Source organism: Myxocyprinus asiaticus, chromosome 19 (genome assembly GCF_019703515.2).
Source record: "Myxocyprinus asiaticus isolate MX2 ecotype Aquarium Trade chromosome 19, UBuf_Myxa_2, whole genome shotgun sequence".
NCBI classification, from domain to species: domain Eukaryota; kingdom Metazoa; phylum Chordata; class Actinopteri; order Cypriniformes; family Catostomidae; genus Myxocyprinus; species Myxocyprinus asiaticus.
The window spans coordinates 4720816-4734135 of record NC_059362.1 but is presented as its reverse complement, the minus strand read 5'-3'; the positions used below and the strand labels follow the sequence as shown (position 1 = coordinate 4734135).

At 40.3% G+C, this 13320-nt stretch overlaps 2 protein-coding genes across 2 annotated transcripts in view; one reads left to right on the top strand and one right to left on the bottom strand.

The window, feature by feature from the left end:
• Positions 1-10982, bottom strand: part of gabrr2b (gamma-aminobutyric acid type A receptor subunit rho2b) — a 53407-nt gene extending 42425 nt beyond the window's left edge. Inside the window, exons 1-2 of the mRNA XM_051644875.1 lie at positions 10861-10982; positions 8386-8492 (exon numbers count right to left, since the gene is read on the bottom strand). Of these exons, the coding sequence (XP_051500835.1) occupies positions 8386-8492; positions 10861-10973 (220 nt within the window). The 5' untranslated portion in view covers positions 10974-10982. The remainder of the gene's footprint in view (positions 1-8385; positions 8493-10860) is intronic.
• The window catches only part of pcmt (protein-L-isoaspartate (D-aspartate) O-methyltransferase), a 623660-nt gene that overhangs the window by 269989 nt on the left and 340351 nt on the right, over positions 1-13320 (top strand). The gene's annotated exons all lie outside the window — the stretch shown is intronic.

The following is a 13320-nucleotide window of genomic DNA, read 5'->3' as shown; positions in this document are numbered from 1 at the left end:
TGGTGTACAAAACACCGTAAATTAAACTCTCTTTTGATGATCATACACTTGTAGCACAAATGCTAGTATAGCAGCTTTGTTTATCAGTTGGGTTGCTAGGAAACAGTCAACCCCCTGTTATGCTAACGGGAATGTTGCAGTTTTGGTTGTTAAAATGCAATTTTCCAAGCATCTGGCAATGGAATTTCTTTATGGTCAGAGTTTGGAGAATGGAGGAACAGCATCTCTGTTTAAAGATGTATTTCATTACAAGCAAGTGCCACTTGATGATTACTTGTCCTTTGAGTATTTAAGTATTGTTCTAAAAGAAGTAGGAATATCCCACATCCGACTTGAATGAAACGCAGCACAGTGTCTCGCTAAACTCTGCCTTTGTTCTGTTAGACAGTTAACTGCCTTATTAACTGTAAATTATGTTAAACAATTAACAGGAGGCATAAGGATTAGCTGCCAAATATTTTGCTGCAGGGTTTACATTAGCTAACAAATAACAAATTTCATCATCAGCCATCAGTTAGTTATTTTTCTGGATTTTATAGCCTCGCCAGTATAAAAATTAAGCATTTTTTACCTTCTATTAAATGCCGGGTAAAATAATCCCAGGTTAAAATTTTGTGAATCTGAACTGTCTGTGAGCCCTTGGCTTTAATTATCATTGTTTCTCAAGTTCTCCGTGTGTCTGAAGATTTTGGTCATGTAACCAGAAAAAAAGACGCGCTTCAAAATTTAAGATTGTTTCTCGTATGGACGGATGCATGTTTTTACTTTTTTCTAATAATCCCAGATAGGCTACAGCATATGTTTTTGTTTAATATTTCTTGATAATTAATCAGCACAGCTATACATTTTCTGATGGGTTATTTACATGTGACATCAATGTGTAAATGCAGTGAGTTTACGCACCCATCTCTGGGATCTATACAGACATCCCTTATCCTGTTTGAATCGAAAGTAAACATAAAAGATGTCTGCAGTAAAAATGTATTTACAATCAGGCATTTGTCTGGAAAAATAATCAAGTCCAAATAGGGCTTTACTCAATAGCACCATCTACTGTTGGACTATATGGTTGGATTATTCATGTATTTAGGAGGTCAACATTTTTAATGAGCAAAACTTTACTGAATCCACCTTTAACTTGACGTGAAAATGAAAATTAAAAATGTTGTACATGCACAAACAACAGAGGAAGTGTGCTTTACTGTACCAACCTAACATATGGAATAAACACTGGGCTAAACTTTGTATTAGTGAGTTTTAGCTATTTTACATGGTTTCCCTGCTGTCTGTGACCCTAACAGTACACACCGGTGACCAATTTTTTGGTTACGAAAACCACTGTATTAAAATAGCCTAGTGCATTTTAGAATTTCAGTGCTTTTAAATAAAACTAACAAAGATAACTGTATTTAACTGTAGGTTTCTATGTAAGTTCTAATTCAGTAAAATCAGACCATATTGTTGTACTTAAATTAATACGATCAGCACAAGTTCAACAATTAGATGTCCTCATACAATAAATACAGAAAAATAAGCACATAAAGAAATAAAAAAAATGTTTCTACAACAGTAAATATGATTTGACAATATCCACCTTATTTTTCAGCATAACTAGGGCGCCACCATTATCATCCTTGAATGTGGACCTCTTCCAGTAAAAGCCACCTCCAGCCATTTCAATGATACAAAAATACTAATTTATACTGCTTTATATTGCAGCCTGGCAATACATGTGATCGTTTTATTATGTTTTATTATTATTATTTTCATAAACACATTTGTTTGGAGCGCATAGAGTTTTACCATTTATAGCATTTTGCCATCGTTTTATCACACACAGTTGAACAGGCAGAATGAATGAGAGATCATGCGCTGACACGGACAGTCTAACACGGCTACCACCAAAAACTTTACGCAAGCAGGGGAGAGGAGAAAGAGAACAGAAAACTGCTGGGAAAATGCTACTTCAACTTTCTTTGCACAAAAACTGCATCTTGTTTCATCTTGGCAAACTGATAAGCATTATTCTCTCCGTTTTTGTCAGAGAACATTCTATCTTTCTTAGCGGTGTGTTGTAAACAGACACGCAGATCTTGCATTCAGCATGGCTCATTAACCATCGCATTTGGAAATAAACAAATAAAGGCATCATCGGAAGTTATATGAATGGAGACATGAAAATACTGCATTGTCACGCTCTAAAGAACAAATTCAATTTGGTCTGTGGAAAACATTACTTTCATATACTAAGTGTGCATTCTGAAGCAGTACTGAATTGCATATTTTTTTTTTTAAAACACACTGGCTTCAAATTTAATGTTTGAGGTATGAAAGTGTGTAATTTATGTTGTAGAACAAAACGTCCACGAATTGTCATGTAATGTTTGCTACAGACCTTATTTTACTCATAAGTTGAAAAACCCCATTATAAAACCCCAAAGGGAAAATCCTGATGATGATGATGTGTATTTTAAAAACTGATGATGTGTATTTGTCATCTCTTTACCTTGTGAGTGCTGTTTATAATGTCAGGGCTGTCTAGTAGTTTGAGAGATTTGACTTCCTCCATATAGAGCTTTATACTAGAATGTTCTCTGTAGACATAAGTTTTGTCACAATAGTTTTGACTGCTTCCTGCTTCACTACTTTTCGGACGTTTCTGCTTATTGCTCTGCGCTTCGCTCCCTCGCTTTTGCATTTTATTCTCTAATTTTCATATCAGAAGTTCAGCATAGTGCTCAAAACGACATAATTTGGCACCCACACTATAACCAGAGACTTTTGGGACTGAAATATTACTACAAAAAGGGGGTTTTCTGTGAGAGCGGTCTACCAGCCTCCTACTACCGGCAGTTTACATTCCTGAAAAGGGACAACACAGCTGCCATCACACTGAAAGATGAGAAAGAAAATGTCTCCCTTCAGATCAAACTCCACTTGCTGCACAAACTGACATAGACTTCTACAAAAAAAATTGCAGTTCTTGAAACAAAACTACTTGCTGTACTGCCACCCTTGCCGGAACACACAGGAGAGCGTCACCGTGGACCCCTCAGCCTACAGTCCTGTGAGTCCTGTGAATCTAACGTTCCTCGACAGGCTATCCTGAGCTTAGAAAAACCAGCAGAACAGGTGGCACAAGTGACTGATGAAAGTGAGAGCAAAAACTTCTTGGTTACTGATGTAACCTCTGTTCCCTGATGGAGGGAATGAGAAGTTGTGTCGATGTAGTGGCACTAGGGGTTCGTTCTTGAAAGCCCCAATCACCTTTGCTTTATTCAGAAAAGGCCAATGAAAATTGGCGAGTGGAATTTGCAGGCCACTCTCCTCCCTGGACATATGGGTATAAAAGGAGATGACGTGCACCACTCATTCAGAGTTGTACTGAGGAGCCGAGAGAGAGTCCCGGCCATGTCAGCGGTCGGTTCAGCGCCACAGCAGGAGGGACACAATGTCTCGTTCCCTCCATCAGGGAACAGATGTTACATCAGTAACAAAGACATTCCCTGTCTGTCACTCACTCGACGTTGTGTCGATGTAGTGACACTAGGGGTTCCTATTCGAAACGGCGCAGGCACTGAACCATGTCTAACAAGGTACGGAGGAGCGGATATGGGCAGGCTGCTGCGTGCCCCGCAGCGAGCGCTCGACCACGTCGTGACCTTCCAGCGGGTTAGGTAAAGCATCTCCTTGGTCTTGATAAGGGTGGGAGGCGGGTACTTACCCGAGGAGGCTACAGGTGGTGGCCTTTCCTGATTTTTGTATTAAGCAATTTCCCGCCGATCACCTGCTAGAATAGCACTGGGGAAGTGCTCTTCCCTCTCCAGGAGGGAGAGCACTATGGAGACCACATCCTACCGAAGGGAGGTTAACACGTGGAGAATACCTCACATGGACTTACCGATGGAGAAGTTCACATATGGAATGATGCCACTGGGGAGGACCCTATCTACGGAGAAGGTACACAGCAACAGTGGCCGAGGCAGAACAGAACTCAAATGACGAGGGGAAACACAGGGTTCACCTGATGGGAAACCGAACAGTGGAAACGCATCATAATGGATTACCGAGGGGGGAATCACCACGTATGGAGCACTGAGCCCTAGTACACAGGCTCACCTGAAAAGGGGCATACCACAAGTACTGGGCCTGGCGGCATTACTCCTCCGCCGAGTTCGCCACCAAATAGTGCTTAAAAAATTAAAGAGGAGTCCAGTGTTCACCAGTTGCAGGGAACTGTTGTGGACAAGATAGCACACATTATCACCTTAAAAAAGGGGAAAGGTGCAATGCAAGCAATACACCTGACTGGCTGCCCGGCCTTCCTGTTGTCACCCCGCAACACTCGGGTCGAACCGGTTCTATGTGCATATTGTAGAACCTCGCAAAGGTTTTGGGTGTAGCCCAACCCGCTGCTCTGCATATGTCTGCTAGAGAGGCGCCCCTCGCCAGTGCCCAGGAGGACGCAACACCTCTGGTGAAGTGCGCCCGGACTCCCAAAGGGAATGGCAGGCCTTGTAATTGGTAAGCCAGAGAAATGGCATCCACAATCCAATAGGGCAACCTTGTCTGGAGACAGCTTTCCCCTTCTGCTGCCCTCCAAAGCAGACAAAGAGCTGCTCCGAGCGTCTAAAGCTCTGCGTGCGGTCCAGATAGACGAGCATGGCGCGAACTGGACACAGCAACGACAAGGCCAGGTCTTCCTCCTCTGAAGGGAGCACTTGCAGTTTCACCACCTGATCCCGGAAGGGAGTGGTGGGAACTTTGGGCACATAACCAGGCTCCAGGCATTCGCTGGTGACAGAGAGCGCCTGCAGGTCCCCAACCCTCTTGATAGAATTGAGCACCACCAGGAGGGCCGTCTTCAGCGACAAAGTGCTGAGCTCGGCCTGCTCCAGCGGCTCAAAGGGGGCTCTCTGTAAGGCAGGTAGGACCACAGAGAGATCCCAAGAGAGAACCAGGCGCGGTCTAGGGGGATTCAATCTCCTCGCGCCTTTGAGGAACCTGGTGATCAGGTCATGCTGCCATGAGATTCTCCCATCCACAGTGTATTGTGATATGCTGCTATAGCAGCCACGTACACCTCCAGGGTAGAGGGAGACAGCCATCTATCCAGCCCCTCATGAAGGACAACACAGACCCGACTGCACATCTCCGTGGATCTTCCCCGTGGGAAGAACACCAATTTGCTAAGAGACGCCACTTAAGAGCATACAGCTGCCTTGTGGAGGGGACTCTGGCCTGAGTGATCGTGTGTACTACCGCTGGCGGAAGGCCTGCTAGGTCCTCCACGTCCCGTCCAGGAGCCAGACGTGGAGATTCCAGAGGTCTGGCCACAGGTGCCGGAGCATGCCCTGCCCCTGAGTGAGAAGGTCCTACCTCAGAGGAATGTGCCAGGGAGGGGCTACTGCCAGGAGCATCAGGTCTGAGAACCAAGTCCGGTTGGGCCAGTACGGCGCAACCATCAGGACTTGTTGCCCGTCCTCCCTGACTTTGCACAATGTCTGTGCATCGAAGCTCACTGGGGGAAATGCATACTTGCGCAGCCCCCAAGGCCAGCTGTGCGCCAAGGCATCCATACCGAGGGGAGCCTCGGACAGGGAGTACCAAAGGGGGCAGTGAGAGAACTCTCAGGAGACGAAAGTTTGGTGGCACCGTGGCATGATAGTCACATGCTGGGTGCCATGGCGCCATGCCCACCTGGGGACTCGACTCTGTAGCCACTGCTGGCGCGGTCTCATATGCATCAACCCGAGGGGAAGTACCGCCGCCGAGGATGCCATATGTCCCAGGATCCTCTAAAATTGTTTCACCGGGACCGCTACCTTCTGCCTGAAGGTTCTCAGGCAGGCCAGCACCGACTGTGCACGCTCGCTCGTAAGGCGTGCCATCATGGTGACCGATTCCAACTCCATACCGAGAACTACTATCTACTAAAAAATTTAGCGAGAATTAGATATTTTGTTTCCAGTCAAGACTTAAAAAAACTTGTTCATGCATTCATCACCAGTAGGGTGGGCTACTGCAATGGACTCCTCACCGGCATTCCCAAAAAGACCATTAGACAGCTGCAGCTTGTTCAGAATGCTGCTGCCAGGATTCTCACCAGAACAAAAAAGACTGAGCAGCGTATCACTCCAGTACTTATGCCTTTACACTGGCATTGCAGAATTTATTTTAAGGCATTATTACTCATTTATAAATCACTCAACATTCTAGGACCTAAATAAATTGCAGATATGCATGTTGAATATAAACCTATCAGACCTCTCAGATCATTAGGATCAAGTCAGTTAGAAATACCAAGGATTCACTCAAGTGCAAGTGTGCTAAAGGATAATATCTACTTCTCCCTCCTTCATAAATCTGCAAAGCATGCCAATCCACTCAAACTCAATGGCACACAAACACCACCACAGTGTCTGGATGAGCACAGGACCACACTTCACCACCTGGACAGACATTTGGTCAACACACACCACAAGGAAAATAATGACACCGTGCAGCCAAAACATCCACTGCTCAGGAACGCAAACCAGCCAGAGCCCCACACACAGAGTGTTCTACAGTTGGACTGTAACAAATTACAACGGCTCCAAGATACAGGACCGAAAGCCAAGGAAGCCAAGATAACATACTTCAGCCTCCAGAAACACCAGAGCCACAGTCCTTCTCACCTCACACTCTCTTCCTCTCATCAACATCATCTCATCTGAGCTTCTCAAAGAAAATGGAGGAACTAGTGTTTGCTGGAACAAAGCTCTCCCGCTCCACTGCTGCGAGCCCCCAGGTGTCAGTCAAAAAACGGTGGGCCCCTTTACCATCAAAGCCTGTAGGCAAAGCTCACACTTCCCCACCCTCTGAGAGAGCTCTCCGGCTGCTGCCACAACGCCAGGGACCTTACCATCCTCCAAGGATTCACTCAAAACAAGGTGAGACTGCGTTGAGCTATTATGCCACCTGCCGCTGGAACCAGCTTCCAGAAGAGGTTAGATATGCCCCAACATTAACCACATTTAAATCCAGACTGAAAACACATCTGTTTAGCTGTGCATTTTCTGACTGAGCACTGTGCTGCACTTACTGATTGCTTTCATTCATTTTTATCATTCTATTTTATTATTTTATTTTGTAGCAATTAAGTAATATTTTTCTTTTTTTATTCATTTTAATTATTTCAACTTTTTTAAATATTTATATTTTTACTTATTTCATGTTCTTAATTGGTTTTTAAATGTATTTTTATGTATCTTGTATTTTTTTTATTATTTTTTTATATAAAGCACTTTGAATTGCCATTGTGTATGAAATGTGCTATATAAATACACTTGCCTTGCCTTGCCTTTGTGATCTCTGCCGGCCGTTGCAATATCGAGTGAAGCAGGACTGAATTACCCACGTTTTGCTCTGCACTGTCTCAGAGCTCTAAAGGTCGTATTTCTGGAGAACTTTGATGTGTGCTGCAGTGGTTTCGCACTACACAGATACTTGTGTAAGTTATGAAAGACATATTTAGTTCTTTTAAAGCTCTGAACATGAGATGAATGCGCAATGCAATGCAGGAAAAACCCTAAAACGTCACCCGCCAAAGTGGCTAGTAAAAGTGATGGAGTTACCCACCACTGCTAAGTTTTTCCCACATTTGGAGGGTTGGCGGGTGTTAATTTTAAACCCTGTTTATATGCCCATATCAATAAATTCTGGTATTATTATCCTTCTTGTTATTTACATTGCGGTCAATGACAGCGGAACTTTCTTACACTTGCCAGAAAAACAGCCACTGCTTACTTCCGCATTGCAAAATAAGGTGGATACTGTGACCCCAAATGAACTGGACAATTTTGGACACTTTACATTTAAAAATGCCTGAATGTTATTGAATTAGATTAAAATATCAAAGCAAGTATCATCTACAAACAAATGTTGCTAGAACTTTTCTCAGAACTAACTTCACTTTTCTGAGCCATTTCTGCATCAAGGAAATGGTGTCAAGGTGATTTTTAGTGGATGTATAAAGTCAATTTCCCTCAAGTTCACACAAGTGTAGTTTATCAACAGATTTATAGATATCTGACAACTACAAAATGTCACAATATATTTTGTCTCAATTTTCAACACTATCTATTGTTTTATAACAATAAACAAACCTCTTTTTGAAGAATGTTTCACTTGAAAAGTGTTTGTGTTTTATTTATTTTAAATTAATTGGTTTGATATTTTGTTATCTTATGCAAAAATATTTTTGAGTATGACTTCAGTGTCCAAGTACTTCTTGTGGCCACTGTATATGACAAAATAGCTTTGCGGTGATTTTCAGGCCAGTAGCCAATGTAAAACACAAGCACATGCATTCACATCTACTGTATGCTTGAACTTGGATCTTACCTGCAAATGCTGGTCTCATGGTGAAATCATGATCGTCAACACGCAGTAGATGGTCAGATTTCACCTGATTTGTCTTGGTTTCATCCAACATCTTCTTGAAAAGTGGACTGCAAAACAACATTTAAGCATTTCAATACAATCTCATCTAAACAGACTTGTCCATGAGCACAATCACTCAATCATGTAAACAATTTGAACTTATTTAAAGTGCTGTACAATTTAAGATGAGACACTGCTCTGTCCTACAAAATGCAGTAACTTTGCCATCATAAAAACTGAGAACAGTGGCATCAAAGGTACTTGGTTTTTGGTGTTGGTTTTATAGTTATTGCAATTTCCATTCTCTTTTTTTATGTGTGTGTGTGTGTGTGTGTGTGTGTGTGTGTGTGTGTGTGTGTGAATCAGCATTGTTGAGCCAAACTCCTGTCACAGGACAGATCATAGTCTAAGAGACTTGATTTCTGTCATAACTCAATTTTGACAAAATCTTTGCTTTAATTATTGCATTTTGTCTTTGCAAGGCAGTACAGACAAAAGCCTGAACTTCAATAAGTTCAGGCTTTTTGGGCTAATTTTGTTCTATAATGTCTCTTAAACACTGATATAACAAAAGTGCTGAATTTAGTGAAAAATATGTTTATATTTAGTATTTTTGTAAAAAAACACTAATATCAATTTGAATTAGCAATGCTTTCAGTAAGTGTATAGTAAATAATAAAAAAGCACTCTGGGACTTACAGGTACTGTTATGTTGAGATTATGTTATGTTGATATAAATTTTAAATACATTTTTAAAACATGTAAATTCTAAAATTATGCATTATAACATATTATATCGTCCTTTTATGATTCTCAAACAACACATAATAATTTTTACATTTATTATACAATGAAAAGATCTACAATCTAGAACATTTTTGTTCCTAGAGTGTTAAATTGAAGTCAAACACGGAAGGCTAGTTGTCACACTTTTTACTCCAGGGAATATTTCTCAGGGTAAATTTACTGAAAGTAAATTTCTTTACACACAACCTTTGAAGTGTTGACTACCAAACACTAATTAACACCATGGTTATTGACCAGGAAAAAAAAGATACAGTTAATTTAATAATATTGGGCATTTAATACTGGGCTATAGGGCATGATGGTGTCACAGGGGGTAAAAAAAAAAATAATATATATATATATACACACACACTACTGGTCAAAAGTTTTGAAACACTTACTCATTCTTTATTATAATTTTTTCCCCCTCACATTTTAGAATAATAGTAAAGTCTTCAAAACTATGGAATAACATAAATGGAACTATGGGAATTATGTTGTGACTAAACAAAATCCAAAATAAATCAAAACTGTGTTATATTTTAGCATCTTCAAAGAAGTCACCTTTGCCAAGAATTTGCAGACATGTACTCTTGACATTTTCTCAACCAACTTCTTGAGGTATCACCCTGGGATGCTTTTTAAACAGTATTGAAGGAGTTCCCATCTATGTTGGGCACTTATTGGCTGCTTTTCTTTATTATTTGGTTCAAGTCATCAATTTCAAAAACTTTTTTTTTAAATAAAATTTTAGTTTTATAATGAAATAAATTAATATGTTGGCACAATTATATTTTTGTCTACAAAACTAATTTCAAATATTTAAGCATACTCCTTCAGATCAAAAGATTTTTAAGATCATGAGAAACATTTCAGTCAAGTGTTTCAAAACTTTTGACCGGTAGTGTGTGTGTGTATATATATGTATGTATATATATACACACACTACCGGTCAAAAGTTTAGGGTCACTTAATCATTCTTTATTTTTTTTCACATTTTAGAATAATAGTAAAGTCATCACAACTATGGAATAATAGAAATGGAAATACGGGAAATATGTTGTGACTAAAAAAATCAAAAATAAATCGAAACTATGTTATATTTTAGCATCTTCAAAGTGGCCACACTTTGCGTAGATTTTGCAGAAATGTACTCTTGACATTTTCTCAACCAACTTCTTGAGGTATCACCCTGGGATGCTTTTTAAACAGTATCTATATGCTGGGCACTTAGTGACTGCTTTTCTTAATTATTTTATAAGTCATCCATTTCAAAAACTTTTTTTTAAATACAATTTTAGTTTTGTAATTAAATAAATTAATATGTTGGCACAATTATATTTTTGTCTACAAAACTAATTTCAAACATTAGATGAAATGATACGCCTTCAGATCAAAAGGTTTTTAAGATCATGAGAAACATTTCAGGCAAGTGACCCCAAAGTTTTGAACGGTAGTGTGTGTGTGTGTATATATATATATAGGATATATCCTGTTTTTAAGACATTTGGAATACAATAAAAAATTGCACAATTTGTTGTAAAAAGGCTCAATGGACATTTCGTTGTTTTTTCTTTATTCGCACGTAGTGTTCTCACTCTAAATGTTCCAATTTAAACAAGTTTAGTTTATAAAAACATGCTCACTTACGTTCCGTGTTTGTGATGTACTGATGTTCTCCTGATCCTGTGTTTTATCTTTCTGCACTGACCGCACATACTCACGCATAAAACAACAAACACTACTTTTATAAAGTCAGACATTATGCAAAGATTATTACACATTCAGCCGCGCAGGAGAGCGTTTGGTCGCACCATCTTTCAAGGTTCAGGGCATAGACAGTGAATGCGGAGATATGCGAGCGGTGCGCAGAACGCTTCAACAGAACGCACGCTCTGATTGGTTCCAAGTGAATCTGTCTGCATCCCGCAAGACTACAAGAACACCCACTTCACCACACGCCTACTACGCCCCCTTGGATCATCAAGCGATTCTATTGGCTACAAGAACTATTAAAATTCTATGCAATTGCTGTAAGATTCATTTTTCTCTTAACTCTTTAAATATGACAAAGAATAACTTTGAAATTATATGTCATATATTAAACGGAAGATATCAATGGTTAACTGAATTTACTTGTTTAATGTGACATTTTTTGTAAGTGCTCTATTCCTAAAGGTGTTTGTACAATTTCTGCTTGTTCAATAATAAAAAGATATAAATGGTAAGATAAACATTTATCTGTTCTGTTTTGTCCAGTTAGCTTACATGCTAATTGGTTAGCCTATTAGTTTAGCATACCGCTAGCAGCTTCTCTTCACTTTCATAAATTAATCTTCACTGTCGCCTCCTACTGATACGGCAGTATGAATGAATTTTAAATAACTTTTAATTCGCTGTATATTTAATGATTTTACAAACTTTTCATTTTTTAAATCTTTGTGGTTATGGTTAGGTTTAGAGTTATGGATAGGTGTAGGTGTTTATGGTTGCTGCAGGACTCCAAATAAACACAACAAACAGTGTGTGAATGTGGCATCCAACTGTTCCAAGACTTCAGGATTTTGCTGGTTATTTGGAGGGGGCGTACCTTGTAGGGGGCGTGCTGGTAGTGGGCATGTCTTGTAGTAGTCTTGCATGATGCAGACAGACCCCTCTCATTGGTCCGGCACACCCCGGTCCTAGCACGAGATGCGACGCAAAGGTAAGACGTCCATCTGACGCATATTTACATAGACAAGCGATTAGAAAATAGCAGAGTTGGCATGCAAGAACGCGTCTGGTAGAACATTAGGGCATTCACATTAAAAATCCCCTTAAAACCCTCTGATGAATGAATTTGGCCTAATTAATCACAAAGGGAAAAATGTATTCTTTGTACTTCAAAACAAGAATGTAATGATATAGCCAACAATTTGGAGTATGGTGTCGTGTGGCGCCATGCGGGGGTCGAACGTGTGAGCGACGAGCTCTGTGTACTTTGCTAGTTTTTAATTATTTTTGTATCATGAACCGGTGAGATTCAATACACCCTGCAACATAACTGTTCTAAGAAGTCAACATGTCATAGAATTCAAAATCCTTGGGCTTTAGAGATATTAAAAGACACTTACGTGCTCAAGCTGATACCTCAGACAGGGCCGCAGATCAGGGACTCGGTTTGGACGGTGCGGCGGTAAAACTCCAGTGGCAACTGGCGAGCATGTCTGTAATGCTGACAAAAGTCGTAGTGGACCTGGAAGATCTTCCTGTAATATGTCAAATTCTTTGAGTTGGTTACAAGAATCGGGGACGTCGAGAGACGGATCGATTATCTGGAATCATCGGAGAGGGAATTAGCTGCTAATCCACTAAATCAAGAATAGACTTAGAATGCGTTTGGGACCATATACACAAGTGCAACAGTGGGTGAAAGTCTTGGGTGCAGTTACAAGCAACATAGTAGTATGACAATTACTATAAACATCTGATTTACACATAACACAATTTACACATCTTGTTACACAACACAATATACACCTAATAATATACAATATACAGTATACATAAAATAAGAAGACTGTATACAATAAAAATAATATTCAATATACAGTATACACAAAATGAGAAGACTGTATACAAGCACACACCCCCCTAAAGCGGCAGATACACTGGGAGAGGTGATTACTGCTTTTGGAAAAGGTCATGAGGCATCAGTGTATTACTCCCTGCTAATTCAGAGTCCGGGGTACGGAGCTTTAACTTCTCTCAAGAGATTATGAGAGAAAGATTTAAACTTGGTATTGGAGGAGGGAGTGTAGGCTAGGATTCTAAAAAACGTCAAGTCTGGGCCTTATGCAATTGAAAATTTTACATAGATTTTATTGGACTCCCTCTAAATTGTATAGGCTTGGTCTTAAAGACCCACCCACCTGCAGCGATGCCAATCAGAAGATGGAGACACAACCCATGTTTTTTGGGGGTGTGGTAAGATCCAAGAATTTTGGTTGAAGGTACAGATTTTGGTGTGTGATGTGTTGAGCACTCAAATTTCGTTCTGCGCCAGACTCTGTATTTTGGGAGATGGGGCGGTCATAAATTTGGATTGACCAGTGTGACCAGTGGGGAGGG